The sequence below is a fragment of the Tursiops truncatus genome, chromosome 15 (genome assembly GCF_011762595.2).
Source record: "Tursiops truncatus isolate mTurTru1 chromosome 15, mTurTru1.mat.Y, whole genome shotgun sequence".
Lineage (NCBI taxonomy): Eukaryota > Metazoa > Chordata > Mammalia > Artiodactyla > Delphinidae > Tursiops > Tursiops truncatus.
This window is the reverse complement of record NC_047048.1, coordinates 68,094,696-68,122,662: the sequence shown is the minus strand read 5'-3', so window position 1 is coordinate 68,122,662 and position 27,967 is coordinate 68,094,696. Positions and strand designations below refer to the sequence as shown.

Sequence of the window (27,967 nt, the reverse complement as noted above, 5' to 3'; positions counted from 1 at the left end):
TGGCTCATGGACCTAGTTGCTCTGCGGCATGTGAGATCCTCCCAGACCAGGGCTTGAACCCGTGTCCCCTGCCTTAGCAGGCAGATTCTCAACCACTGCGCCACCAGGGAAGCCCACACTTCCTCCTTTTTAACACGGGCTGATTGTGCCTCACGTCTTGTCCCAGCTCTACCAACTTCCTAGGAATACATCTTGACAAATTGCTTTCTCTCTCTAAACCTCTAAATCTCTAAACAGATTATCTTATCTGTAAAATGAGAAGTGGACTAGACAACTCTCTAGGATTCCTGGGAATAGAATTGCTGGGACATCAGGTAGGTATGTGTTTAGTTTTATAAAGAACTACCTGACCTTTTCCTAAAGCGGTTGTGCACACCATCACATTTAACGTTTCTAACCAAATGTCATCATGCTGGCCTGGTGGCCTGGTTCCCTGACATGTGGTGAAATACTCAACGAAACAAGCATTTGGCCAGAGGATTCAGATCCAGGCTTCTCGGCTCACTAGTTGTATGGCCTTGGGCACATCACGTAGCATCAATAATCATTCATTTCTCCATATACAAAATAGGCAGCATGATGCTAAGTTTGTAGGATTGTTGAAAAGATTAGAGATGTCATGAAACATGCTTTGCATAATTCTGAGCATATCCATTTGATGTCTGTCCAGTAGCTGCTAGCTGCTGTTACTGTTATTGCCTAATGATTGAATATCCAGTTACCACCACGCCTGCCTGAGATACCTGCTCAGCTTTTTGGAGAGCCCCAAAAAGAGAGACCTTGACATGAGGTATGAGTTGAGGAGAGAGTCTCACTTTGACCTACAGAGTGCTGCCTTGATGGAATTAGGTCTTCAGTGTATTGTCTTTTAAAGCCTTTTAAATAAACAAACCTGTGTCTCTTGCTTTTTTAGTGTGTCCACCCTTGCATTATAAGCAAAAACTTATTCCTTGAGGGCCAAGTGTCCCTGGCACATAATTAAGTAACATCCCAGGGATGGTTATGCGGTCATAGGATCCCAGCTTTAACTGGGTACCTGTTACAGTACTGTTGAGTTGCTTGCTGTCTTTTCTTTTTTTCTCTTTCTTTCTCTTTTTCTTTCTTCCTTCCTTTCTTCCTTTCTTTCTTTCTTTTTTCTTTCTTTCCTTCTTCCTTCCTTCCTCTCCCCCTCCCCCTCCCCCTCCCCCTCCCCCTCTCTCTTCCTCTCTTCCTCGCTCCCTCCCTAGCTCCCTTCCTCCCTTCTTTTTCTGTCTTTTTATTGTGGTAGAAAATACATAATTATAAAATTTACGATCTAAACCATCTTCTTGTATTTTATTGATTTAAATTTCTTTTAAGTTTAGTTAGTTCCTCTTTTTCCTAAGCCTTAAGCACTGAATCAGCAATGAGGGAGTCAAACTGAATTGTTTTCCCTTTTGTTACCGCCCCCCCCCCCCCCCCAAGTAGTGAGTCCTGCCAGAATGACCAGTTCCCTCTGGATTTAGGCTGTTTATGACACTGGACTTTATTTATGATAAAAAATCCAAAAGGATCCTCCTTTTCTTTCATCGTTTTCTCCTGGGATTCTCAGTGTTATGTTTGGGAGTATCAGACTATGAAAGGGAACTGGGAAGAACAGCAGGGAAATACGCAGTTGAGTTTTGCACTCCCCGTCAGTTCCAGGGTGGGCCAGGAAGTCTGAGCAGAGATTGGTAACCAGAATGCCAGAGAGAAACCACACCATCTGGCAAGTGTCTGTGCCCTTCAGCACAGGCCAGGCCCCTTGGTAAGAGAGCAAGGTACTCACAAATGGGGCTGGTCCTAAGCCATCATCCAAAGATGATTGTAACCATCTTCCTGGAAAGCCTGCTTGTCTCTCCCTAAGTTATTTCTTTGTTCCCTGAAACTAGCACCCACATTATTATCAGATTATTGGCAACCCCAGCCTTGTTATGAAATGACAAATGTACTTTGTGACACCAGGCCTGAACACATGAGATAATACCGTCTGCTTCCAAAGGGCTGTTTCCATGTTGTCATGTTAGGAGGCTTCACTTTTATTTGGTGGTGCTCCAGAACAGCTGGGAAATGTTCTTTTAGCGTTGCCTTCAGCACCTATGACACTTCCTTTCTAAAGGCATGTATCACAGTAAAGCATCCTCCTGTACGTTAGTTGGTTTTTGCAAGTGGTCAAAGGTTATCTGCTGCTGAGTCTGGTGACAGAGTTAGATGATTATACAGAAGAACACTATTTCTAGTTAAAAATAAAAGGTGTAGTTTTGAATGATCCAGATGTTCTCATTGACAGTCAAACCAGGTGAATGTTAATGCTGCTTGATGATATGTGAGAGCAGAGATTTGGGGAAATAAAGCAGCACGTTGAGGTTGACCCCACATCCTTATCACCCCGGTGACATCACCTTTATTCATGAATACATTTGAACAGTAACTTGTATATCAGCATGATAAATGCCACTCTGGGTCAGAACAGTGTGCCTAGGATTCGTGTCTGCTAGCAGAATCTAAAGGTATTTTGTGGGAGACTGTTGTCGCCAGTTCTAGAAACGGAGCTTAAAAAGGTGTTTCAGATTTCTGCACGTAACATGGAAATCCTTCAGGTTTTTACATACAAATTACCTACATAATATTACTAACAACTTAGTCCACAAGGGCCTTGCTCCACAAGGGCTAAAGCAAACATAATGTGTGTCCTGTTTGCCACTCTGTGCCCATGACCTAGCACGGGAGGAACTACCACATCTCAGGCACTCAGGAGATGTGGAACAAGTCCATGCATTCAAAGTTAATACCACTATTTGTGTGAAGCTTGCAGTGGAAGAGTAATATGCTTGTCTCTCTCTCTTTTGCAGTTGTCAAATTTAAAAGTTCTGAATCACTCCCCAATGTCTGATGCCTCCGTCAATTTTGACTACAAATCCCCCTCCCCGTTTGACCACAGCACTGATCAGGAGGACAAAACTGAAGATGTTGCCCGTCCCTGTCTGCCCCAGAAGGACCTGCACACTGCTGAAGAGGACGCTGAGACCCTTTTCCCCAGGAAAACGACATCCCATAACGGGACGGAGGACAGTGGAGGAGGCGGCACTGGCGTGAAGAAGAAACGGAAGAAAAAGGATCCAGGAGAGCAAGAAGGGGCAGCAAAGGGAAGCAAGGACAGGGAGCCCAAGCCAAAGAGGAAGCGTGAACCTAGAGAGCCAAAGGAGCCCAGGAAGGCCAAGGAGCCCAGGAAGGTCAAGGAGCCCAAGGAGCCCAAGCAGAAGGACGGGGCCAAGAAGGTGCGGAAGCCCCGGGAGGCCTCGGGCCCCAAGGAGGCCAAAGAGAAGAGGAGCGGCCCTGACTCTGCAGCCAGGACGAAGTCCAAGAAGGCCAGGTGTGTCCCTTTCTTCCCGTCCCGAGCCCCGGGCTCTGCCTCCACAGAGAGGCTGGCCTTGGCCTTACTCCAGCCCCCCTGGACATGACTTCCCCACTTTCAGCCAAAGTAAACCACCTTCTCACCTCCTTAATTAATACTGTGCTTGCAATTTCTTGCCATTCCCTTTGGATTAAGGAGAAGTGAAGTATGTTAGCACACACAGGGTGTCAGGGAAGGGGCATCACAGGTGTGATACAGGGAGGGCAGCGATTTGGGGAACGGCTGCAGTGTAGGCTGGAGAGGAGCAGCTGTCAGGAGGGCGCACAGTGCTGGGGTCTGGGAGAGCTGTGGGTGTGCGCAGAGTTCCAGGCAGAAAAGGGCTGCCTGGCTCCCCTGGGCTGCGAGCTCTCTAGTGCAGGCCCACGCCTGGTCTGTTTCTCTCATTCGGTATCTAACACGGTGCCTGACATGTCAGCAGGTGCTCAGGAAACGGTGAGTCACTGAGACCAGAGGAGACAGACCGTAGTGACCTGTAGAGAGAGCAGAGGGCATGGGGACAGATTGGCTGCCGGGGTGATGTCGGGGGCCCTGGCTGTAGATCCTATCAGGATCCAACCGTACACTTTATTCGGGGAGTTAAATATTTGTCATCTGTATACAAATGTAATGTTCTTCGTTTCATCTCTTTTTAAATTCTTGGTGGAGAATATTTAAACTTTTTGTGGACGTAAAAAATAAAAAATATGTAACCTCTATATATTTAAGGGGAATTTAAGGAATTTAAGTTTCTAAAATGTAAGTGCAGAGGCAGAGTATAGACCAGGAGCACCCATAAAGATGCAGGGGTTGATGCAATTGCTAACAGAATATAAAGTAATGGGGCCATCAGACCTGTACAGGGTCAGGCATAAAGGAAGTACATTTTAAAGAGAGAAAGCATTTTAGGTGACGTGTGCTGCTACTCAGAAATTATTTTATGGTTCGGTTCATTTTCAGAAGGACAGTTTGTTGGGACCAGATGGATAATTTTCTAATCCAAGTTAAAACCGCCTTATAATATTCACTCCCTTCTGCCTGGCAGGGGATTTTACCTTTTGTTTATCATAGAGGCTTGGGTGGGATCCCAGGAATGTAGTTCACAGTGAATGGATATAAAATAACCTCACCGGAAGGTCAAAAGAAGTAGGTAAAATCAGGAGTCTGACTAACGAGCAACGTATGGGCCCTGTTTCCGGGTGAACCTTGTGCGCACACACTGATGTCTGATGTGGGTGGAGTGGAGTTTCTTTCTTCTGCCAAAAACTTTCCAAATTATTTTGGAGAAGCTGAAGAGGTTCTTCAGTGTGGCAGCATGTGTGAAGAAGGAGATTCAGACATGAGCTAATGGAGTGACTTACTTTGGTTATTACAGGAAACAAAGAAGAATCCTCAAGGATGGCGTTTTAGAATTAGGGCCGTTAGAGGAAGGTCTGACAGCTCTAATAAGGAGTTTGGTAGAAAGTCATAGGTATCAGGGCTCACTTTAGCCACTGGTCTCTGGTGCTTACAATTTTATCAACTTCTTCTTAAAGGAATTCGTATTTACTTTGTGTGGGATGTGAAACAAGGTGACGGGTATACAGACATTGCCGTAGATTCCATTTGGGGGCAATGAGGAGGAGGCATTTCACAAACCAAGGTTGGATGTCAAATGTATGCATAGCAATATTGAGGGAAATGATTTTGATCTAGTTAGGTTGTATAAAATATAAGTGTGTTGGAGAAGTGCTTCTGAGTCTGCCAACTTAGAAGACAGCAGAACCTCTTGAGGTGTAGAAATCCAGGAGAAACACTCAGAGAGGATGCTAACAGATAGGGCTGGTTATCTCTTTGGGAATGTGGACAAGTTTCACGAGGCTCTCAACCTTCCTTGATTTGGGGGCTGTGTAAGACTGACCTGTTAACATCGTGGAATTCTTCCATGTAGCCCAGATAGGGTTCTGGACTGGTGAGCCTTTCTTGTCTTTTATATATTTATAAAATTGCTTTGGCTCCTTTAATTTATGATTCCCACTAGGCAGCAAAAGCAGTTCTAGTTCTGAAAGGACATTAGTTGATAAGAAATATTTTGGTAATTAAGTCTTATTTTTTGTGCTCTTTGGTTTACTCTCTTGCAGATTGGCTTAAGTGCATGTTTTGATCTGAGCCTTTATTGATTAGCCCCTGGATGACACTCCGTGGTTACAGATGATTCGCTGGGTGCTTGGATTATTGCAGGAGCTTCACAGCTGATTTAAGGGCTTCTGGTCTTTTCCTGCTTCAGTCCATCTTGCCAGCTGCCACCTGGCTAATCTTTCTGAGGCCCTGCTATTATCTTACTTATGTTTGTAGCTGGTAGCGGTGGTCAGTCAAACCCCCTCTTCCCTCTCTCCTTTCCAGATCAGCTGGGAAATAGTCAGCAGAGATGGAGATAGGAGCTATCAGCTTTATTATTGATGGACCAGATTGAAGGACTTGCACTGGCTTGTGGCCAGAATCGGGCTTCCTGTTACTCACTCAGTTGAGTTTATCCTCCAGAACTGCAGGCATGTCCCTGAAGCAGAGGGAGGACCCTGGGCCCTGGGTGCTTCATTCCTTTTCCCAAGTCTCACCAGTCCCATAGGTCCCCAGTGAGAGAAGGTCAGGGCAGTGAGAGGAATTCTAAGAAGGGCCGAAAATATGTATCCGGTATTGTTCCCTCCTTGGGAGTAGGGAAGCATGAAAACATGGAGGGCAGGGAGATGGGATTCCCTCTAACAATTACACCTGCTTAGACACTTCTGATTGTTCCTACTGCCTCCAGGACAAAATTCAGACTCCTTCTTTTCTCTGTTATCCAAACCCTTTGGGGTCTGACCTCTCCCTGCCTCCTGGTCTCTGGCAGCAGACCTGGCCGGCTAGGTGCATCTCCTCAGGCCTTAAATGAGGTACTTGGCTCCCCCTTCTCTGGATCGCTCTTCTCCAGCATGTGATGCCCTTTGTCCTCCTCTCAGACTCCCAAGCCCTTCCCGTTCTTCAGCTCTGAGTGCAAGTCCCACCCAGTTCCTCCACAGAGCTCCCACACCCTGTGCTAGCATGTCCCCTCTGAATTTCCACAGCCCTTGGGGCCTCACTTGTATCACAAATCAAAGACTTTCAGACCTTGAAGAATAAAAGAGATCTAGTCCAGCCCTGCTGCATGCAGCCAGGGAAACAGACCCACAAAGAAGTGACTTGTTTGCAAGGGTATGTCATTAACGCAGACCTCCTGATTCTCAGTCTTATACACTAACCTCTGCAATAGGCTGTCTCGCAATCATAAACCGGTATTTTCTTGTATGTATGACCTGTCTCCTCAACAAAAGTGAAGTGCCTGAGGTCAGGACCACCATGCTTTGTGTCTTTTATGTCCCTGGGGTTGGTCAGCAGAGAGGTTTGTTGGTTGTTGGACACATAGAAGGGGTGTGTGAGTGTGTGTGTGTGTGTGGGGGGGGGGTTATATATTATTTTTAAATATTTTATATATATAATTTGTTTTCTTAGAACAAATGGATAGAGCTCTTCTCCCTGAAAATGAGATCCATATAAGATCCCATTGTTAAATAACAGTAGGTGGTTATAATGAAATATTTTATTCTTATAAATTTTATAATTTTAGAAATGAAAACTTCAAGGTAACTTGTCCAAGGCACCAAGCTAATGAGCAGCGCTGTCAGGATTTGGCTCTAGGCTCACCTGCCTGTAAAACCCACTTTTTTCTCCACAGCTTTGCGCCTCTTTTCACTTTGCTGGGGAAGGTCAGGAATGGATAACAGTGGGGCAATTCCAGTGTCAGAGAAATTGGTTTTTCATTTGTAGGAAACGGCCCCTCTTCTACAGGATTTTAGTTTGCACACTCCGTAGGATCCTCTCAAGGACTAAGATGGCCCCAGCTTTTTCCTATGCTGTTTCTCTTTGCATTTGAGGCAGCAGATAGATGATTGAACACAGTTCCCCTCCTAAACAGATGACAGAGTCTAGCGGATGTTCCTTCAAGGATGATATTAGTAGTGACGAATATCTACGTACTGCTTAGCGGATAAAAACACTCAAGTATACTGGAGAAGCCTTTAAAAAAACAAAAACAAAAACTACCCTCTCTTATGGGGATATATATGTATATGTATAGCTGATTTACTTTGTTATAAAGCAGAAACTAACACACCATTGTAAGGCAATTATACTCCAATAAAGATGTTAAAAAAAAAACTACCCTCTCTGCCTTTCCCTCCAAACTATCTTGGAGTATGAGCCTAGTTCACTCCTTTATTACATAAAAAGCAAGAAGACTCCTCCAGGAAGCCAAGTTAGGCTCTCTGTCACTTCCCTGACTCTGAAATTTAAAATTCACAAGTATAGTTTATTTGCTTTTACTCTTTTTTAATTATAGTACCTTTTCCCGAAGAGGATGGGGCCGCTGGCATAAGAAGATATACACAAATACACATACACCTACAAACACATACGCAGACCTGTACATACGTGGACACCCACGGCCCGCATAGCTGCAGCGAGGGGCTCAGAGAGGAAGGCAGGCCTCAGGTTTGCGAGGTCAGGTAACGTTGATAAACGCTTTGGGAAAATGCTTTGAGATTAGAAAAGTACTGGGCCAGTTCCTCAGGGAAGTCAAATTTTTACCAGTTGAGAACATTATGTGACGTAGTGGATACTGTCCTCAACAGTTTTTTTACGTCAAATGCTTCTATGTGACTATGAATTTCATATTTCTTTTTTGAAATGGCCTTTAGTAAAAGTCAGCTTCATGGCATTAAAGCACGGCTTGGTGAGCAGGAAAGATGGGCCATTCCAGTGTGCATGAGGGCGTCAGGAGGTAGGTCAGTGGCCCTTTGGGTTGCCCTCAAACCGGGAGCCAGGCGCTCTGACTGCGCTGGAGGTTGCCTTTGTAAGTCAGGGTCTTGAGTGTTGGTGTCCACGTTGTTGGTTGAGGGCAGAGCATAAGTTTTGGAATTTCCACACGTCAGAATGGTTTATGTTCTCTCTCAAAGTCAAGAAGTGAATCAGTGTGCTGGCCCAAGTGGAGGGCTATCTAGCATCTGCTAGGAATGAAAAAACCAAAACGATGAAAAGAAATGAATGGTCTCATTAGCCCCAGCTTCTGTGCCTCAGCTTTTTACCCCCATTTGTTTGGGTTTGTCAACCCAGAGCAGATCTTCCTCTCAAATTCGGTAGGTTTGATAACATCCTGGTAGGAAAGTTTTACGTTTTCTGATTTTTGTCTTTGATGGTTGCTTCTAGAAAGGTAAGCTCCAAACCTGATTATATCACTGTTTGAGCGGTGAGTCAGCTGATAACTGTGTTGCAGGAAGGGTAATAAAATTCAACCAGTTGAGCTGTGCCTCACTGTTCGAAGGTCAATCACCTGTCTTTGTTCAGCGTGCAGATCTTTATGGAGGCCCAAGAGTGTCCGTTGACAAGTTTCTTTCTGTTGGGAGACTTTTTGTATTCTGATCATTTATTAGAAGAAAGAAGACAAATATAAAGACATGAGTGAGTTCTGAGTAGAGACCCTCTGCTTGGAACCCACTGGGCGTTATGTTAAGTAGGGAAGAAATCTAAATGATAATGTCAGAGACTCACCTCTAAAGCTTTGGACTAAGTCACCATTCCTGTTTTTCTGAGAGCTCCTGGAGTGCTTACTCTGTAATTCCCAGGGCTTTCTGAATTAGGATCTGGTGTATAGTAGACCTTTACTCAGGCTGTAAGGAAACAGTTACTTAAACAAAAATGCTTGATGAATACCTTCTCATTTATTTATCTAGTATGTATTTATTGCCTCCTGTGTGCCTTGTTTTGTTTATAAGTACTTTTTTGGGAATGGGATAGTGGAGGAAGGAAGGTATCACAGGGGTATCATCTATGAGCCTTGTCATTGGGGAACTTTCTCAAGTTAGAGAAACAGCCTTGCAAGTGTTCCAAAAACAGGGAAAAATATAAACAAAGGAAAGAACCTAGTATAACTGTATATAGAATTAGCTGAAAGGATTTAGAGGATTAAGAGTATTTAGGGAGTTCCCTGGTGGCTTAGTGGTTAGGATTCTGGACTTTCACTGCCGTGGCCTGGGTTCTAGCCCTGATCAGGGAACTGAGCTCCCACAAGCCACCTGGTGCGGCCAAGAGAAAAAAAAACAAAAAATAGAGTCTTTCAGTTCTGGTCTAGGGAGTCCCTTAAAAGAGGTGAATATTGAGCTAGTTATTAAAGGAATTAATAGATGAGAAAAGACTTAAAGCAAAATGGTATTTAAGTAAATGTTCTTTGTGGGATTTCCAGTTTTAAAATGGTAGGCCGAGCATGCATTTATTTTCCCTTCTTCGTCAGATCTTTAATGAAATGACAGGAAGAACAGAAGGGAATAAATTCTTCGAAGATAAGAGATGTTACGAATTTCTGGATGAGGGAGGCCCATAGTATCATACTGATGGGTGAATACTGTGGAGGGAGTCCCAGCTGAGAGCACATGCAGGAGCTATGTCTGTAGCAGAGGTAGAAGTGCTTCCTCCTCACAATGGCCCTGGCAGCCCTGGAGAAGGGCCAGAACTGGAGGTGGCTGATCAAGGGACTGTCGGCAGAGTAGCTGCATGATTATTCAGCTCCAGGCTGAAGTCAGACAGTTACTCTAAAGATATTGAGCAGTCTGCTCTGGAAGAGGGTCTAGGCTCCAAGAGGAGACTGACATCCACAACAAGGGGGCACAGGAGCCCAGGCTTCTCTGCCTTTCCCTGCCCATACCCCTAAAAGGGAGAGAAAGGGGCAGCCACCTGTGTGTGCAGAGTCCCAGGCCAGGCCTCCCATTCAGGGTTGAGTCTTGTTGGAGAAAGTGACTTACTCAGCAGCAGAGAGCCTCATCCGCCACCTGCATTATCAACCTCATTCATCTTAAATAGGAATAGTCCACCAAAGATCCTGAGACCATAGAGGAAAAGCAGCAAAGAAGCAGGAAAAAGAGGAATGACCAGGACAACTGTCCTCAGAAGAAACAATTCAAGGAAAAGGACTTGTAAAGATTTTAAGTTAGTATCCTCAGATTCAAGATGATGTCTTGTCTGCAAACAGGAATGGGCTATCACGAAAAAGGAACAGTCAGAAAACAAGAAAGGACTAATACAAATTTAAAGCACGGTAGCCTAAACTAAAAGAACTCATAAAAAAACTTGAGTAATAGGGGAGATAATATGAGGTCTAAATTCATCAACTTTTGTATCAGGATGTGAGTAGCTATTGCTTAGTGTTGATAAATAAAGAACTAGAGGCATGAACATATTTGGAGTTAGAGAGGTATCAGTCAAAAGCAAATCTCCGTGGAAAGTGGGATTTGGTGATTGTATGTTTCGTTTGAAGCCCTTCTACATTAAAAAAAATTATTTTCATTTGCTTTTAATCACTTTTAATAAGATTATCTGTTAAAACTCTGCTTTTTTCATCTTATATGTAATGTTTTTGTTTCATTTTTTACTATGATGTCACAGACTTGTGTAATCTTTGTTTTGATGGTGCGAATGATATGATTAAAGGGATTGAGGACAAGGAGATATGGTTCACATTTTGTCTACAGATGACTATATCTGCACCCAAACCATTTGTTTTGGGTATGTGTTTTTCTTTTAACCAATATCTATTTTTTAAAATACTTATTTATTTATTTTGGCTGTGCCGGGTCTTAGTTGCAGCACATGGGATCTTCATTGCAGCACACGGGATCTTCGTTGCAGCATGCGGGATCTTTTAGTGGCAGCATGCGGACTTCTTAGTTGCGGCATGCAGCCTTCTTAGTTGCAGCACACAAACTCTTAGTCCCCAACCAGGGCCCTCTGCATTGGGAGCGCGGCATCTTACCCACTGGACTACCAGGGAAGCCTCTTAACCAGTATCTTAAAAAACTTATGCAGAACTCAGCTCTCTCTGTATAGGCTGGACGAATATGGGCATTAAGTAAAAGTTGGATTAAGTGTGCAAATGAGCTCTCTGGGGTAATGTCCACGTTTTCAGTGCTGTACTTCCGGGAAGAGGATCAGAGCCCGTGGCAAGGCCTGGGTCGGGAGCTTTTCTGGAGAGTTGTTCCTCGAGTGGGGCAGTGGATCCCGGGCTGGACTCCCCAGGTGTGTGCACATCTGCGGAGGCAGTAATTGGCATTCTGAGCTGTTTTCAGTCATCCTGAATTTGGGGGTAAAGGCAACTCACTGTGGCAGTAACTGATTGTTTCCTGCTAGGACTTCGATGGACATTTTATAAGATTTAATTTTAAAATAGGAAGGTGAGTCATTTTGAAATAATGCACTTGGTTTGGTAGATTAAATTTTTTCAATAGCTGGAATCCATGGGGGCAAAGTAATAAAAGACTCATAGCGGTAAGTCTCGTACAGTGTTGTGACACATGCCCAGGCTTTCCTGCTCATACTCAGATCCAGCACTCCGTTTCTAACTCTCAGTTCTAGCAAAGAAAGCTGGAGGTTGGGAACTGGAGATAGAGCTAGGAGGAAAGTTGAGGAAGTCTGTCTGTCTAGTGATTTAATAGTACAGTTCCGTATATGGAAGGCAAAAAAGGTATTTATTTTCCTAATGCAACTGCGGAAAGTAAAGATGTATAAAATCTTGGCCAATGAAGTTGTGTAGAAGACAGGGTGAGAGGGCTTTGGGGCCGAGGCCTACTAATAAACTGTTAATTGGTTATTCCAAACAGTTGTCCTGCATGAATGGTATAGTTTATATGTTGGAAATTTCTTGCATATCATAAATACTTGATAGGTGCTTCTTTAAAGCGGATATATGGATATATGTTTTATTATAAAATCAATTTGGGTTTTGTTACTGAAAAAGGGACTTTGAGCCTCTAAAATCTTGTCTGCCATTTTTTCCCGTCCTCTAAGTTAGTTTGTTCTAACTCTGAAAGCTGGAAAAACGAGGATTATAAAAATTACACTGCTTCGATCCAGCCTCAAGTGCCATTAAATGGTGGGATTATTCGGCCTTTGTATTATTTTACAACTCTCTTGGTTACAAGTGACATAAACCCAACTTGAATTAAGTTAAAGAAAAAATAATAACAAGTGAGTTCAGTGGTTTTAAGGAAGCAGGACCAGGGGCTATACCATTGAGGATTCCACAGAGATCTTTGTCTCCCGCCTTCTGCATCTCTTCGAGTGTCAGCTCCATCCTTGACAACTGCCTTCCTTCTCAAGGTCGAACCGTGCCTGCCTGTAACTGTGGGCTCATAGCTTAACAGCCTTGTACCCTAGGAGGAAAGAGATTCATTTTCCTGCCCACTCCTACCAAAAATTAATCTTTTTTTTTTTTTTTTTTTTTAAGGGAAAGAGTCCCAGGTTCGCCTCTCTGGGTCATGTGTCCATCACTGTGGTAAAAGAACTAGGATACCATAGCCCATCCTGACCTTCCGTTCACTGTCGTGGTTTGGGGGATCAGTACTGATTATTAGCAAAAAGATGCTGAGCGAACAGTATCCACCTCAGCCGTGGAATAGATATATATCAGATAATTTATATTTATATATATTTATATGTTTTTTTCCTCCACCATTTGAGAGTGAGTTGCAAATATCATGCCTTTTTATCCCTAAATACTCGAGTATATCTTTCCTAGGAGTAAGACCATTTTCTTATGTGTAACCATTTGTCTAGTTACTGCTTTTGTTTATGTACAACTAATACGCAATCTGTGGAAAGACACTGTAAGATCATGCAAATATCCTGTTCCTCTTCAAATTGTTCTCCCCCCAGATTTAGCATTCCTTGTTGATTCTGGACTGTACATATCTTTACGACAGCGGTTACAAAATGATTTTCCAACTCCACCGATTCCTCTCCATTTACTGTTTGTATTCTGAAAGCAAGAGCTTTCCTTTCTCCCTCATTTATTCATTACTTATCTGTCTATCTGTCATTGGAATGGATTCCTGTTGTTTTCAATGGCTTATAATTCATTACTGACCTTGATTACTTTGGTGCTCAAATGGCCCCAGTTGTGACTGTGAGCTCTTTAAGCTGACTCCTGTGTGTGCCTTTTTGACGTGCTGCCTTAATTTTGTTGAGCACTCCCTTTACTCTCTGACAAAACAAGATGTTTCAGGCTGATCTTATAACTCCCCTGCCTTGGAATCAGCCATTTTTGTGAGGAGCTTTGGTATTAGAAACCAAAATCTGAGTGCTATGTGTGCACATTGCTTTTGGAGCATCTTTGCTTTTCAGCTCTTTCCGTTGTCAAAGCTAGGGAAAAAATACACAAGACATACACATGGACATATACGTTCACGCACATATGTACACACCTACGTGCACACAATATATTCATAATGCATATGTACCCATTTATATGCATGTGTTCATACAGATACTTATTTTAGAAAACATGTGAGTACACTGAGGCCTCCAGTTTAGATTCATCCCACAATATCTTCCTTGCCTTACACCATTTCATATTCATGTCTTCCCACTTCTTGGGTGAGAACCACAGCTCCTAACACCAACACATTTACTCATTTGTTTAATCCTATACCACAACTAAAATAGTTTCAGAATTGCTTCACCTATACACCTACCAGAGAGAGTTCAGGATATGTTTGCTGTTCTCCCTACTTCTCCCCAAAGCTGAAAGTATATAGTCAAATATTGTGTTTATAAGTTTATGAGATTTTTTTTTCCATCTGTTCCGTGTGGTTATGTTATTCACTTGAAATACTTAGATTCATTTATTTCAGCTTGTTTTCATCTTTCATTTTTAAATTTTTTGATATGTAACATGCTTCCAAAAGTCAGATTTTATATAAAAAGATAGAAAAATGTCACTCCTTCCACCCCATTCCCTCCACTTATCCCTTGTGGATAATCATTGTTTTTTGGTTCTTTCTGTAAAGTAAGTAGATATATGCAAGTTTTCTTACTTCCTCTTTATTCTTTCACAAAAAGTAGCATATTACTATACTCTTTTGCATGTTGCTTTTTTCACTTAACAATGTATCTTAGAAATCATTCCATATTAGTTTACAGAATTCTTTCTTAATTGTTTTTACAGCTACATAGTACTTTTGTACGTATCCTCATTTATTCAGCACTAATGTTCGGACATTTAAGTCTTTTTTGTTATTTTGAAATTACCAGATAATGCTGGATAACCACGTGCATATATATTTTCGTATTGTTGGAGGTGTATCTGTAGAGTATATTCCTATAGATGGAATTGTTGGATCAAAGGGTGCATACATACATACATACCTACATAGTTTTGTTACATATTATTTGACCACTATTTTTGAAGAACGTAGAACTTCGAGGAGCAAACAAAACATTCATGGACCAAATGCATCTGTAGGTGGAGGTTAAAATAGCAATGTGGAGGTTAAAATGGCTTCATTTGATAACACTCAAGTATAACGTTTTCAAAGCTCATTCCAAAGACGGGAAAAACACATTTCACTTAGTCTTCCTGGAGGATGAATTCAGGTGATACTTTCTTGATGTCCTATTTGCAAATCCCATTTATAGGCTTATAAGAAATCTTTTCTTCCTGATATTTGTCTTTATCAGAAGAGCTCCAGGAAGAAGTTTTTGAACTCAAAATTGATTCTGTTGTCAAAGGTAACCTCCAGAAAATCACTTTGAAGATATCCCAGGTAGAGTATCTTCTTGTTTACCCCCAGATAGGTAAGCAGATGTCTCCAGACATTCTCCAGTTTTACTGACATATATTTAAGAAGTTTCCCTCCACTCCACCCCACCCTCAGCTTCTGGCTAGGAAATCTCGTGGTGCCCCAGACTAGACTTTGGAGGTGCCTGACTACAGTTCCTCCTTACTTTCATCATTTAATTTGTTTCTGAAAGCATGGAAGGCAAATATATACAAGCCTTGTTGTCAGGTTTAACATTTTGAGGAGGTTCTGTGACTTCCCTGGTGGTCCAATGGTAAAGAATGCGCCTTCCAGTGCAGGGGATGCGGGTTTGATCCCTGGTCAGGGAACTAAGATCCCACAGGCCGTGGGGCAACTAAGCCCACGTGCCACAACTACTGAGCCCGCGCACCATAAACCTCAGAGCCAAGCACTGGAGCCCGCGTGCCACAAGTAGAGAAGAGAAAACCCGCAGGCCACAACTAGAGAGGAGCCTGTGCACTGCAACAAAAGATCCCGCATGCCACAACCAAGACCCAACACAGCCAAAAAATAAAAATAAAAATAAAAAAATAAATTCCTTTAAAAAAATATTTTGAGGAGGTTCTATTCCTTAATTGTGTCTTGAGCTTGGTTTAGTTTTCAGTGGGATATTTCACAATGAAGCATGTTTCTAGCCCATCTATATACAAATATTTAAAATGAAGATTAAACATATACAGACAGAGTTTTCCAATATGAAGTTATATTTAGTAGATAGATAAAATTGATTTCAGATGTTGGGAGAAGGATTTAGGATTTTACAGAAGATTAAATGGGGTTCTGAGCATGTGGTCATTATGGTGACTTTCGGTATATTAGCTGTCTTTAAACGTGTGTCCAAAAAATTAAGCACAAACCTTCTTTTGTTAAGAGAACCAACTATGGATTTATGAATTTTTCTGTATATTTGGGTCACTGGAATGTTTTGTTAACAATTCTTTTGGTCATAATTTTGAGATTCAAATAAGATTAAAGGAGATTTGAAGTTTTTGCATTTATTGAAAGGGAGCCTGGGGCTAAAAAAAAAAAAAGGAGCCAGGAAACATGATATGGTATAAACAGTGACAGGCTGAGTCACATGAGCTGAGCGCAGGCCTCTGCTCCGCTGCTAACTTTGGGGCCTTTGTTGCTTTTAAACCTGTTTCTTTATGTGGAATATGAAGCTCATCTGCCCTGGCTCCCTCACGGAACCGTGGTTGTAACAGTTCAATGAGACAGAAGCACATAAGTGCTTTGTAGAATATAAATTGCTATGTAATTTTCTTAGTGAGAAGCCATGTAACATGAGATAAATATTCCTGTGAAAATTTGGCATCTTTTTAAACTGTTTTACCTGAGTCTCCTGTCCTGAAACTGATAAGAAGTACTTTTTCCCCTGGCTTGAGAGCACAGGTCTCTTGTTAAAATGTACAGTTCTCTAAAATGGCAGGATCCCTTGAGTTGCATTTCCTCAAAAAAATTTTCATAACGAACTTTGCTGATAGGGAAGCCAGTCTTCAGCCTAGGGAATCGAGGGTGGGCTGGGTCTGCACTCATGTGATGGGTGCTCTCCATTGTTGCTGGGTGCTATCCCGCTACGGGTTCATCCCATTGGATCTCCCTTCTCTGAACAAGGCTGGTGGTGTCCCTGTCTTCCCCCACACTTTCCAGTAACTCACCTGATGGGAAATACCAGTAATCGTGGCTCTTCCTCATTCTCCACGTTCTGCCAAGACTTACTGGTACTACTTCGGCTGGATCTTTCAAATCCTTTTCACCGATGAGTTTTCATTGAGCATATCTTGCCTAGGTCTTCATTCCCTCTTGCCCGGGCTTGCCATCATGCGCTTTTCCCACAGGGTGAGTCTCAGCTCTCTGTCCTCGTGTACTCCTGGTTTCTTTCCAGCTCCATCACTTGGTGCTTCTGTTCACTTGCCCTGTCATCCAGCCACACAGGCTGTCTTTTACTAAATGTGCCTTTAACACTCTTCCATTCCCCAGGAATGCCATGGTGGTTACGAGCATGCCTGGTTTAAATACTTTCTCTACCATTTACTAGCCATATTACCCTGGAAATCTTAACTCACTGTGCCTCTTGATAAAATTAAGATGATAATACTATCTGCCTTATAAGGTTGTTGTGAAGAGTAAAGGAGATACTTCATGTAAAGGATTAGGGAACGGTGCCTGCATGTAGTAGGTGTTATATACGAATTAGCTGTAATTGTTATTATTCCTGTTTTTCTGTCTATCAAAATTCTGTGTATATCTCTGCTCAAATGTGTTTTTCCAAATCTCCCCAATGACACGTAATCGTATCTATCCATTGATGAATCCATCTATCTATCCAGTAAATATTGAATACTTAGTATGTTTTAGGTATAAGACTGCTCACTGTGAGGAATACAAAACTTAATCAAGTGCATACTCTGTCCTCTGGGAACTTAGAGTCTGATAGGACAGCTCAGAGAAGTGTAAAATATTCATCCATTCAGCAAATGTTGATCGAGCCACTGCAGAGGATCCCAGGTCCTGTATGGTTCTGAGCCTGGTGTCACGTGTAATGACTAACTTTGGTGAAAGATTAAAGTTTGAATACCTTATGCAAAGCACAGTTGAGGTGCTTGGGAATGTAGAAAAGAGATTTCATCAGCCAGCAGGGCCCGAAAAGGCTTATTAGAGATGTTGCCATCTTAGTAGGGCCTTTCAGGGTGGATGGACTTTGCCCACTTCCACCTCTCTCAGGAAGCATCGATCTGCTGCGCTGGGCTATAGCTCTAGGTGGTCTGTAGGAATTCTGTCGTTACAACCTCCTCAGGGGGTGGGCAGCGTTGTCTTCGGTTTTGAGCTCCTAGTACTCCAAGTTCGTACGCATAGACCATTCTCAATAGAGGGTGATGACAGATTAGGGAGATTGAAGTTACATCTTCGCATGTAACTTAAAGGGAGATTGGAAGTGGATGATTCTCAATATCTGTGAAGCAATTAAACTTCCTAGAGAAGACATTTATATGAAACTGAAAGTGAGGTTTTTTGGAGTTGTTCATATTATTTTATTTCTTATCACATTCTTATCACATATCTATAATAGTTATGATAGGGGGTATAAAAAAAGTGAATTTTGCATCAACCTGTGTAGATATTTCTTCCCATATTTCGGCAAATTTCTGGGAAGAAACTCTTGTAGATTTTCCGTTAAAGCCTATCCTGGCCCAGGAATTCCAGGATGTGCTATCATAACTGGAATCACATGAGAAATCTTAGTTTTAAAAACTGCCCCACAGTTTTAATTCTGAATTTCTCCTTGTAGCAAGGAGCAAGGACCAACCCCAGTGGAGAAAAAGAAGAAAGGAAAAAGGAAAAGTGAAACCACAGTGGAGAGTTTAGAGCTGGATCAGGGCCTGCCGAACCCATCCCTGCGGAGTCCCGAGGAGTCCACTGAGTCTGCAGACAGCCAGGTACAGCTGTGCCCGGAAGCCCTGGTGGGCGTTCCGGCTGCCGGGCGGCGTCTTGCTGACACTAATCCTGTTGGTCCTCTCTCCCTGTCTCCAGCCTGCATCTCTCGCACACAGACCTGGGCTGGGCTTTCAGTGTTTTAGTGGGTGACCACAGGCTTTTCTTTAGCATCCTGGTCCTTATACTAATAATCTCCCAGTTTTTTAGTGGTGTTTGCTTCCTTCTTGCAAAGTAGCGTGATATTAGGCCGCAGTAAGAGTGAATGTGGCAAGTGGAGTTGTGATCCAAACTAGGTAAGGCTCAGAGGGCCTGTTTTGCTGTGTAGGTAATACATTTAGGGCTCAGCGTGCTGGGCCAGTCTACACAAGGACACTTTCATAATCCCAGATGCTGGAAAAGCCAGGGATGGATTCATTTTGCCAAGATGGTAAGGAAACATGGAAACAAGGAGTCGCCCACCTAAGTGAGATTTCTGAAAACATGCCAAAGTGTGCCCAGGACATTGGTAGGAATTTTCTGTCTGAGTTGAGGCTGCCTCTCTTGGACGTGAGTTCTCATATTTGAGAGTGCTGTTTCCTCTGACATCCACAGCAGTTTATCTGGGCTGTGCTACTGCATGGGGGCCATATAGGGTAAGACCCACTTACTGCTCCTTAAGAATCATCTGGACCCTCATAGATTCCTAGGTGACCTTCGTTGTAGGAAGGTGTCAGCTCCTAAGGTCGTAGTGGTAAATAAGTAGTAGTATCTGGAGTGTCAGATCAGAGACCCCCTTTCACTGCCTGTAAACTTGGGTTAGTGGCTCTTAAGTGTCCTGACGGGCAGAGCAGCAAGTACATCAGGTTGATGGGAGTTGGCAGGGGGTTCAGTGTTTCTAGGATGGTGATTTGTACGTGGGATTGGGGGGAGAGCTTTTTATGTGGAATCCCTCATGAAAAATTAAATGTCATAGAGGTGACACAGTGAAGAAATGATGGGAACACAGAGAGAGCCCCAGGAGGTATCTTTTAGATGATAAGGGGGGGTGAGGTCTGGCTTTCCATTTTGTCTTGTAAGGTTTAAGTATCTAAGAGTAAGCTAGCTGGTGAATGGTTCCCAGAAGGGTTCCTACTGCTTGGATATGATGTGTATGTAGAGATGAACCATGTGTTTTTCTGTTTGAGGAAAGCCACTGGGTTGCTTTGTTGTAGAATGTTCTCTCTCTAAAAGGTCACAAGCTACTTAATTATAGATGAGTCCTTTCATGGTGAGTCACGAATCTTATTTTGTCGCACTTAAGATGTCTGCTTGCATTTCAAAGGGTGTTAGGAGATTCTCAAAATAAGTCCTAATAAAATTGGTATTATTTAGTTGTTTAGAAGTACATGGTAAGTATGGTGAATTTGGCAAAAAAAAAAAAAAAAAAAAAATCAAAACCAAAATAACTATTAAATCACTGTCATAAACCCTGAGCTTCCAGCTATGCTGGAAGGGACCTCAAAGATGATGAAGTTACTTCCCATCCCTGTTTTACTGGAATAGAAACCAATTCCAGAAAGCGGGATGGGGGAAGCAATGATGCATAAAACACGTTTCCTTGGATTCTGAGGCTACACCTTCTTCTCACTGGATCCTGGTGCTTTAAATCCCCTCCCTCACCTGGGTCCCATTTTGAGTGAATTTAGTCCTGAAAAGAGTTACGTTTAGGGAAGATTCTTTTTGCGAAGTTAGAGAGGTCTCCTTCGACTGTGAGTGTAGGTGAGCGTGTCCTTTTGCAAGCTTTTCCCTCTGACTCACAGATAGTCTCTCTGGCGGGTGTGTTTGTCCTGTAGAAACGACGCTCAGGACGGCAAGTGAAGCGCAGAAAATACAACGAGGACCTGGACTTCAAAGTGGTGGATGATGATGGGGAAACCATCGCTGTCCTTGGAGCCGGCCGGACATCTGCCCTCTCAGCTTCTACACTGGCTTGGCAGGCGGAGGTACGGCCTTAAGATTGGGCTGCTGGCCTCGGCTGGACAGTCATTTTGACTGCTTGATGGAGCTGTACTGTGGCTCTTTTCTTATGCGTAAGTTAGATCACCTTAACTGCTGGTTCTATCCTTCAGGTGGCTTTCTGTTGCACTTAGAATAAAGTTTAGACTCCTCACTGTGCCTAGCAGCCCCACCCCTCTGTCATCACACTCGCCCTAATTCACCAGATTCATTTTTCAGATACATGGCTTTTCGCCATCTCTCTCATTACTCTCCAGCTAAAAGACTTGCCTCTTTTAATGCCATGAATTAGCAGTTCTTTCCCACCTACTGGCCTTTGCCTCTAGGGTCCCTTTTGCCTGGAATGCTCTTTACCGTATGCTTTACGTGACTCTTTCATTTAAAGTAGATCCCTGCCCCTCATCCTAATGTTTATTTCACTCCTGTTTGTTTCTTTCATAGCTCTTATTACAGCTTATAATTGTGTTCTGATTTCTGATTTCATTTTATTTCTTTGTCTCTCCCAGTAGAATGTAAAAGTCTGATACAGAGTAAATAGCTGTTCCATGAATGGAATCACATGAACTGGTAATTACAGTTGGGAGTTGGATTACAAATGTGTATTGAGAGTCCACTGCAGGGCCAGGTCCTAGGATACGAGGATGAGTATCAAGGCATGGTCCCTGCCTCCAGGGAGTTTTATCTGGGAGAAGAGGCATATGGCTGTGCTGATATTGTGATAAGTGCAGTCTTAGAAGTCTGTGCTGCTGGTTACAGTGGCTACACAGAAGGAAAAGTGGACAGGAGAGGGAGGTCAGGGTTTTAGGGGAGGCGTTTCTGACATGGACCACAGCGTCACAGCCTGATGGTCCCAGAGGATGTGGTATGGCAGCTTGATGAGCTCGGCCAGGTGGTGGGGTCTGATTTGAGGAGTGGTGGGAGACGAGCCTGGCATGGTAGGAAGAGTCATGTTATGCAGGCTTTGGCTGTCAGCTAAAGTATTTGGCCTTCATTCATACTGTGGATTGAATGAGGGGCGGGAGGCATCGATGGGTTCGAGCAGAGAAGCAGGATGCCCGTATATGCAGTTTAGGAATTTCCATTGGCAGCAGTATCAGGCAGGAAAAGGATAGCATTAGGACCTGGTACCCCCGATGCTAGAAAGGCAGAGGGTAAATGTGGAGAAGGAGGAGGTCTGTGCCAAGGAGCTTACGGAGGAGGAATCAGAAGCAAGAGAAGAAACAGGCTGTGCGTGTAGGAGGCTCCTCGTTGCCGGCAGCACGTTCTGAGACACAGGCTGTCTTTTGTTATGGAGTCGCTGTTGCTGACTTGGCAGGATTCATGTTCTGCGTGTGCAGCAGTAGCACAGATACCTGTCCTTCCTCCTGGACACTGTGTGGCTGGCTACTGGAGCTCATGATGCTTTATCTGTGTAAACCACCTTGCCTCCAGAGTAATGCATTTTCACATAATACTACTTTTCAAGCAATAGTTAAGAATAGCCCTTGCAAGACTGCTGTGAAGTGATAGGATTACATTGTTTTACAGTGGGTTTCCCTTCCTTGGAGATTTTATGGTTGGTTTGGTAGTTAAAACACTCCAAAGGATTTTATTTTCTCCTAGTAGCCATTTAGCCCAAGTCATTAACCATATTTCAGTTGTTGTTCTGTCTTCTCCCCTGGTGCCTGAAGTGCAGCATTAGCTGATCAGACAGAAATAGTTCAGGAAATTTATATATATCCTAACAAGGCTCTTTCTGTCCTCTTAAGGGTACAGCAAAGAGAAAGTTTATAGTGGTGAAACATAAGCTGGAATCTGAATTTGCATTAATTACACCTCAAAAATTGTGACTAAATTTAAACAAGAAAGAGGCCCTGTACGAGGTTTTGGCATTGATGTTTAGCAAGGCAGCTATGTGGCTCTGGCTTCCACGCCACAGCCTGCGTGGACAGCCTGCGTGGGGTCGAGCGGATTGCACGGTCAGTGCTCTGTGGAGCCCTCCACTTGCACCTGTTTTACACAGTGGGCTTCCTGGGGTGGGGGGGTCTGAACAGAGATTACCCAGGCCAACACAAAGCCCCGAAATCAGGGATCTCATCTAGGAGTCCAAGCAATCCTCAAAGTGTCCAGTGGCACAGAAAATCAGTGGGAGAAGATGAGGCTTTTCCTTCATCCTTCTCCCAAGGCCCTTTGAAAGGGTGTCTGCCTGCTTGCTGGCTTTAGCTTGGGGCAGAGAAGGGTGTGCAGTCAGCACCAAAAAGGCCCCACTGCTACCTCCTTGCTTTCTTTGTAGTGTCTTATCAGCATGCTCAGCCCACTTTTGTGGCTGCTGGCCCCTGTCCCAGCCCCAAATTGCAACCTCAGCAGTGCTTAACCTAGCGGTGAGTTGCTAAAAACATCTTTACGCATGATTCAGTCTAACTCAGGACTGGCAGATTAGCACAGCCCTGCTTCGGAGTCTAGAGGCCCGTCCCCTGGCTGGTATATGGGATTAGGGCTGGAGGTATGTTTCCAGCCTGACTGTGACTCTTTGCCTTCTTATTCTTTGTCAAACTGATGTCAGTGCCTGGAACTGAGACAGACTTTCACAGTTGTGGTACATTTAGTGTATAGATTTTTCCAAGGCTGTCTCAGTTTCTGCCTCCTACAGTTTGTGTGGTTTGTATGATTTTGCCTTTGAGACAGAAGGACTTGAATGTGAATGAGGCATCCACTCCTGGTGTTCTCCTGTGCCGCCTCCTGCTGCTTTGCAGACGGTGCCCTCTGCTTTGTCTGGTCTTTTCCCGTGCCTGGCGAGCTGACCGCAGTTGTTGCCTCCCTCAGGAAGCTCCCTGCACCCCCCTGAGCTGGGGATAAGTACCCCTCCTCTGTCTGACTCTAATATGTTTAACTTCATCACTGTCCTTTAAACACCTGCCAGTTTTTGTTTCCTTCATCTAAACCATGAGCTACGTTAGGGTAGGGCTTATAATCTTTTTTTTTTTAATTTTTTTTTTTATGTATCTCTCTGGCATGAAAGAGCTTCAATAAAGTCAAATTTACATTAACCCCCAGGAACTATTCAGATGAAAGTATGACACTTTCCCTCTTCTGTTTTGTGGAGTATTTATAATATTATGCCTGATGTCCCCCAGAATCCTCCCACCACTTGTTCACAGCCTGTGACTGTTCTGATTCGTCAGTGCCTCTGCCATTCTGTTCTGAATATCACTCCTGACTGTTCCCGCCATTAGATTGTACACTTCTACAAAACAAGCCTCACTTCTTAATTTATCACAGTTTTCACCTAACATAGGTAGTACTTTGTGTTGGGTAGTAACTAACATAAAGACTTGCATTCAGTTGTACTTGTCATGTATTTATTTAATATGTGAATAATGAATAAATATGCTTAAAACTTTTTACAGAGACAGGTGTGATTCTTAACTCCTGGATTAGAAAGACAAGAGTGAAGTGTTTTTCTTTTTTCTCGGGCTCTTGTTTTCTCCAGTTCTTCATACTGGCATAGTTTCCCCACTGGTGTTCATCCACGTCTCACTCTGACACCGACAGCCGTGGGCAGGCCCCTTGGCAGGGCGGCTTCTGGCTGGCATGGCTCTAGCTCTGTACCAGCCCGCGTGATTCACTGCTTAGGCTCCTATGCACTCGGCCCGAGAGGATGGTTTTCATTCTTCCCATTTCTCCGCTGGCCACACCACTGTTCCCCACCCACCCCGCGTCTTTCCTCAGATTGTCTCCTGTCTTTGTTTCCTCTTGGCTTCTGCTGCCACCCATTGTGCTGAGGCCAGTGTTCAAATGACCACGGTTTGCACTTTTGTCGTTCCCTGCCCCAGGTCCCTGTCTTTCCCAACCCATTACTAGACTCATTTTCCCATAATACCAGAGAAGTTTTTGGCTTTTTTCAGTGTCCCACTCAAGAATCTAAGGTGGTTACCTCTTAACTCCTGTTTTAGATCAAAACTCCAGCCTGATTTTTTAAGGAATGTGGCTGCATACTACCTGTCTGCCCTCATTTATCCCCACTCCTCATTCTGTGTAATGCTTTTCTCTACTAAGACTGGTTCCTTAGTGTTCCAAGTCTGCATCCCGCTTCCCATATCCTGGTGCTTTCATCCTTTGGGTGCATTTCGAGTTTCCTTCCTGTTTGCAGTCCTCTTATGAGCCACCATTCTTTAGGGCCCAACTAAAACATTACTATTCTGTGAAATCCAAGCTATTCTTGCTTTCTGCACTCTTGCTGCTGGACTTAGGGTTACTGTCACACTGATTAGAATTTACCACTGGTACATTTCTAAGAAGAATATGTTATATCTTGCTTTCACTGAGTGTGAGCCCCTGGGACTGGGCACCTTGTCGGATGCTACTTTGGACCTTCCATGGCACTTGGTAAATGCTTGTGTTTTGGAGTTGCTTCTTCTTGCTAGAGCCTTTCCTTACGGCTCGCTGAATAGACGTGAATCAGGTGGTTGGTTGAGGGTCGGGGGTATGTGGGTTGAAAACTTTTGAAATTTTCCCTAAGAAAATAAATTTTTAATTTCATGAGATTCTGACATGAAAGTGAATGAACTAAAATGGTCTCCTTTGAAGGATAATTTGAGAAAACTCCAAGCAGTTGAGAACAGATGGCTGTCATGGAAGTACGTTTGGCAAGCAGATTTGGTTTATATCTGTGTGTATCTGTATACACTGAGTGTTTATACACACATGGTCATGCTTATGCACAATCTCTGTTTAGGGAAAAAAAAAATCCTGATTTTCCAGTTTTCTTCCTACTTTGATGTGTATTTTGGAAACGCTACTCTCTTTTTTCCCTTTTATTAGGATAGGATAAAAACCTGCTGTCAGTATTTTGATGATAACCATTGATGTTTTTTTTTAATACTAGTGTGTTTCCCCCTATTCTTTAGTGCCAAAAAAAAAATTGAAATTTTACTTCAAATACCTTAATTTTTACTTGAAAATTTTCTATAATGAAGAATGCTTTAAACCCACCATCCTTTTAATCCTCAGAATAAAGTCCTGTGCTTTCTTCATCCACATGTTAACATTTCCTTGGATTTGGTCCTAGTTAAAAACTCTGAGAGCAATCAAAATCCTATCATCGGAAACCATCTTTTTCTGCTCTTCATGGTAGGTAAGAGTAAGAGCCTATTTGAAGCAACCTGCTGGTGAGGAGAGACAGTTGTTCTTTTAGCATGGGTGTACACGTATGAATGCTTGCTTGCTAGTCTGGGTTATACGGAACTGGGAGTAGGTAGGAAAGGTGCTCAGCAATTATCAAAGTTTAATGCTAATAGACAGCTAACTCATTTCCAAAGCCTCTCCTCATTTGTCCAGGTACTCTGGCTCTGTGTTCCCATAGCACTTACTTTATACTACTATTCCCATGTTGTATTGCAAAATCTCTTAACATTATTTATTCAAAAGTATTTATTGAGCACCTACCACTGTTGAGCGCCAAGGACTGTTCTAAGTGCTGGAGATGACATCAAGGAACAAAAGAGACAGAAATCCCTGCCCTCGTGGAGGGAGCCTACAGCAAATGGAGAGGAGGCCTGCAGCATACACACAACCGATCTCCTCCTCCAGATATTTGCCAGATTTTGAACCTACGTGGGATGGAAAGCCAAAGGGCTAAGCCCAGAACCTCCAAAGGGTAGAAATAACTAAGGAGAGGCTGATAATCAATCTGAAAATAACAAAATTGTGTAGTATGTCAATGGTGGTAAGTGGTATGGGAAAAAAAAATCAGGATAGGCGTGATACGGAATTCAGCAATGAAGCCTGCAGTTTTAAGTAGGGTGGTCAGTGTTGGCCTCACAAAGGTAATATTTGATCCAAGAAGTGAAGGAAGTAAAGGGGTGAGGGAGTCGTGTAGGGAGAAGAGTGTTTCAGGCAGAGGGAATAGCAGAGTCCCGGAGGTGGAAACATGCCTGGTGTGTATGAGGGACGGACAAGGAGACCTGAAAGGTGACAGAGGAGATGAGAGGTTGGGTACACATCCTGTGGGCTTCTGTAGACCTTTGGGAGACTTTTGGTTTTACTCCAAATTAAAAGAAAAGCATTTTAAGCAGTTTAAGCAAAAGAATGACTTAATAAAAAGGGCCATTCTGAACGTCATGTTGAGAATGGATCAGTGGGACAGGAGTGGAAACAGGTAGACTACTTAGGAGGCAGTTGGGAATAATCTGGGTAAGAGATGAAGGTGGTTTAGACCAGGGTAGAAGCAGAGGAGGGGGTGAGAAATGGCTGGATTCCTGATGTACTTTGAAGGTAAACTCAACAGGAGATAGCGTGTGTGGAGAGGAAAGAACAGAGTCAGGATTACAGCAGGATTTTTGGTTTGAACATCCAGAGGGATAGAGTTCCTCTTAACTCAGCTGGGGAAAACTGTAGGTAGAAGGGGTGGGGGTGGGGGGTTGGCTAAGAGACTAGGAGTTTAGTTTGTGGACATCTTAGGTGTGAAATATCTCTGAGATATTCAAGTGGAGATGACAAGTAACAATTAGATACAAGAGTCTGTAATCATAGGAGAGGATAAATAAATATGGCAGCCAACACAACGTAGCCAGTATTTAAAACCATGAGACCAGATGAGATCACCAAGAGAATGAGTATAGATAAAAAAGAAAAGAAAGCCCAAAAACTAGGCCCTAGGGAACTCCAAAAATAAGAGTTAGTGTTGGAGGATTCTATTCTCAGATAAGGGTATATAGTAGGGCATGGCAGGCCAACACTTGCTGCAAGGGGGGAAAAAAGATAAATTGCAAAGGACATATTTTTAAAGACATCAGATAGCTGTGGAAGCAAGAAGAATTAGATGAACTAAAATTCCAGACAGAGAAGAGCTATTCCTAGATGAGCTGACAGTTGCTGACTGTTTCTCCTCTGGAGGCACTCTGCAATTCTGGGCAGGGGCTGAGGATCAGGCTGGGCCCAAACAGAGACTATTCTGGGTTGAAGAGAAACCATCTGACCCTGCTGGTGATTGATTATGCAGGGCTGGTGAAATGATTGGAAACTAAAGGAATTCCCAAAACAGGGAGCTTTCGCCTGGAGACATTTGATGAATTCTGGGGTAGCCCAAGAAGTTAGTGGCTCAGCCAGAAGGCAGATTGAAATCTCACAGTCTCACGTTACTTTTAGGAGATAAAATCTCACTAAAAAAGGATGGGTCTACTGCAAAAAATACTGACTCTCCTTTAAGAGAGATTTTTAACCTGCTTGGAATTGGAGACTTCAGGGCTCAGGAGTAAAAAGACCTGCTGGACTTACAGTCAATGACCTTGGACATTCATACTCAAGGAACAGGTAAAACAAGAGATGGACTGAATCTTAACAGTAACCCAGTCCTGACCCAACAGCCCCTGATTGGACCAATGGGACCCACTCCTTCTCCCTGTTTGTATAAGAGAAAATAGGAAACACTTGTAGTAGAAGATATTGTTTGGAGCTGCTAAGATTCTTTTATTCACGCTATTCACAGTACTCATTATACAGTAAAAAATTATTAGGC

General features: G+C 43.2%; 1 protein-coding gene across 2 annotated transcripts in view; it reads left to right on the top strand.

Annotated features, from left to right (window-relative positions):
• CHD6 (chromodomain helicase DNA binding protein 6) overlaps nucleotides 1–27,967 on the top strand; it is a 212,201-nt gene that overhangs the window by 79,683 nt on the left and 104,551 nt on the right. For both annotated transcript variants that reach the window (XM_073792997.1, XM_019943878.3), the window contains 3 exons: nucleotides 2,850–3,370; nucleotides 18,353–18,500; nucleotides 20,310–20,459. In XM_073792997.1, coding sequence (XP_073649098.1) covers nucleotides 2,850–3,370; nucleotides 18,353–18,500; nucleotides 20,310–20,459 — 819 coding nt within the window. The remainder of the gene's footprint in view (nucleotides 1–2,849; nucleotides 3,371–18,352; nucleotides 18,501–20,309; nucleotides 20,460–27,967) is intronic.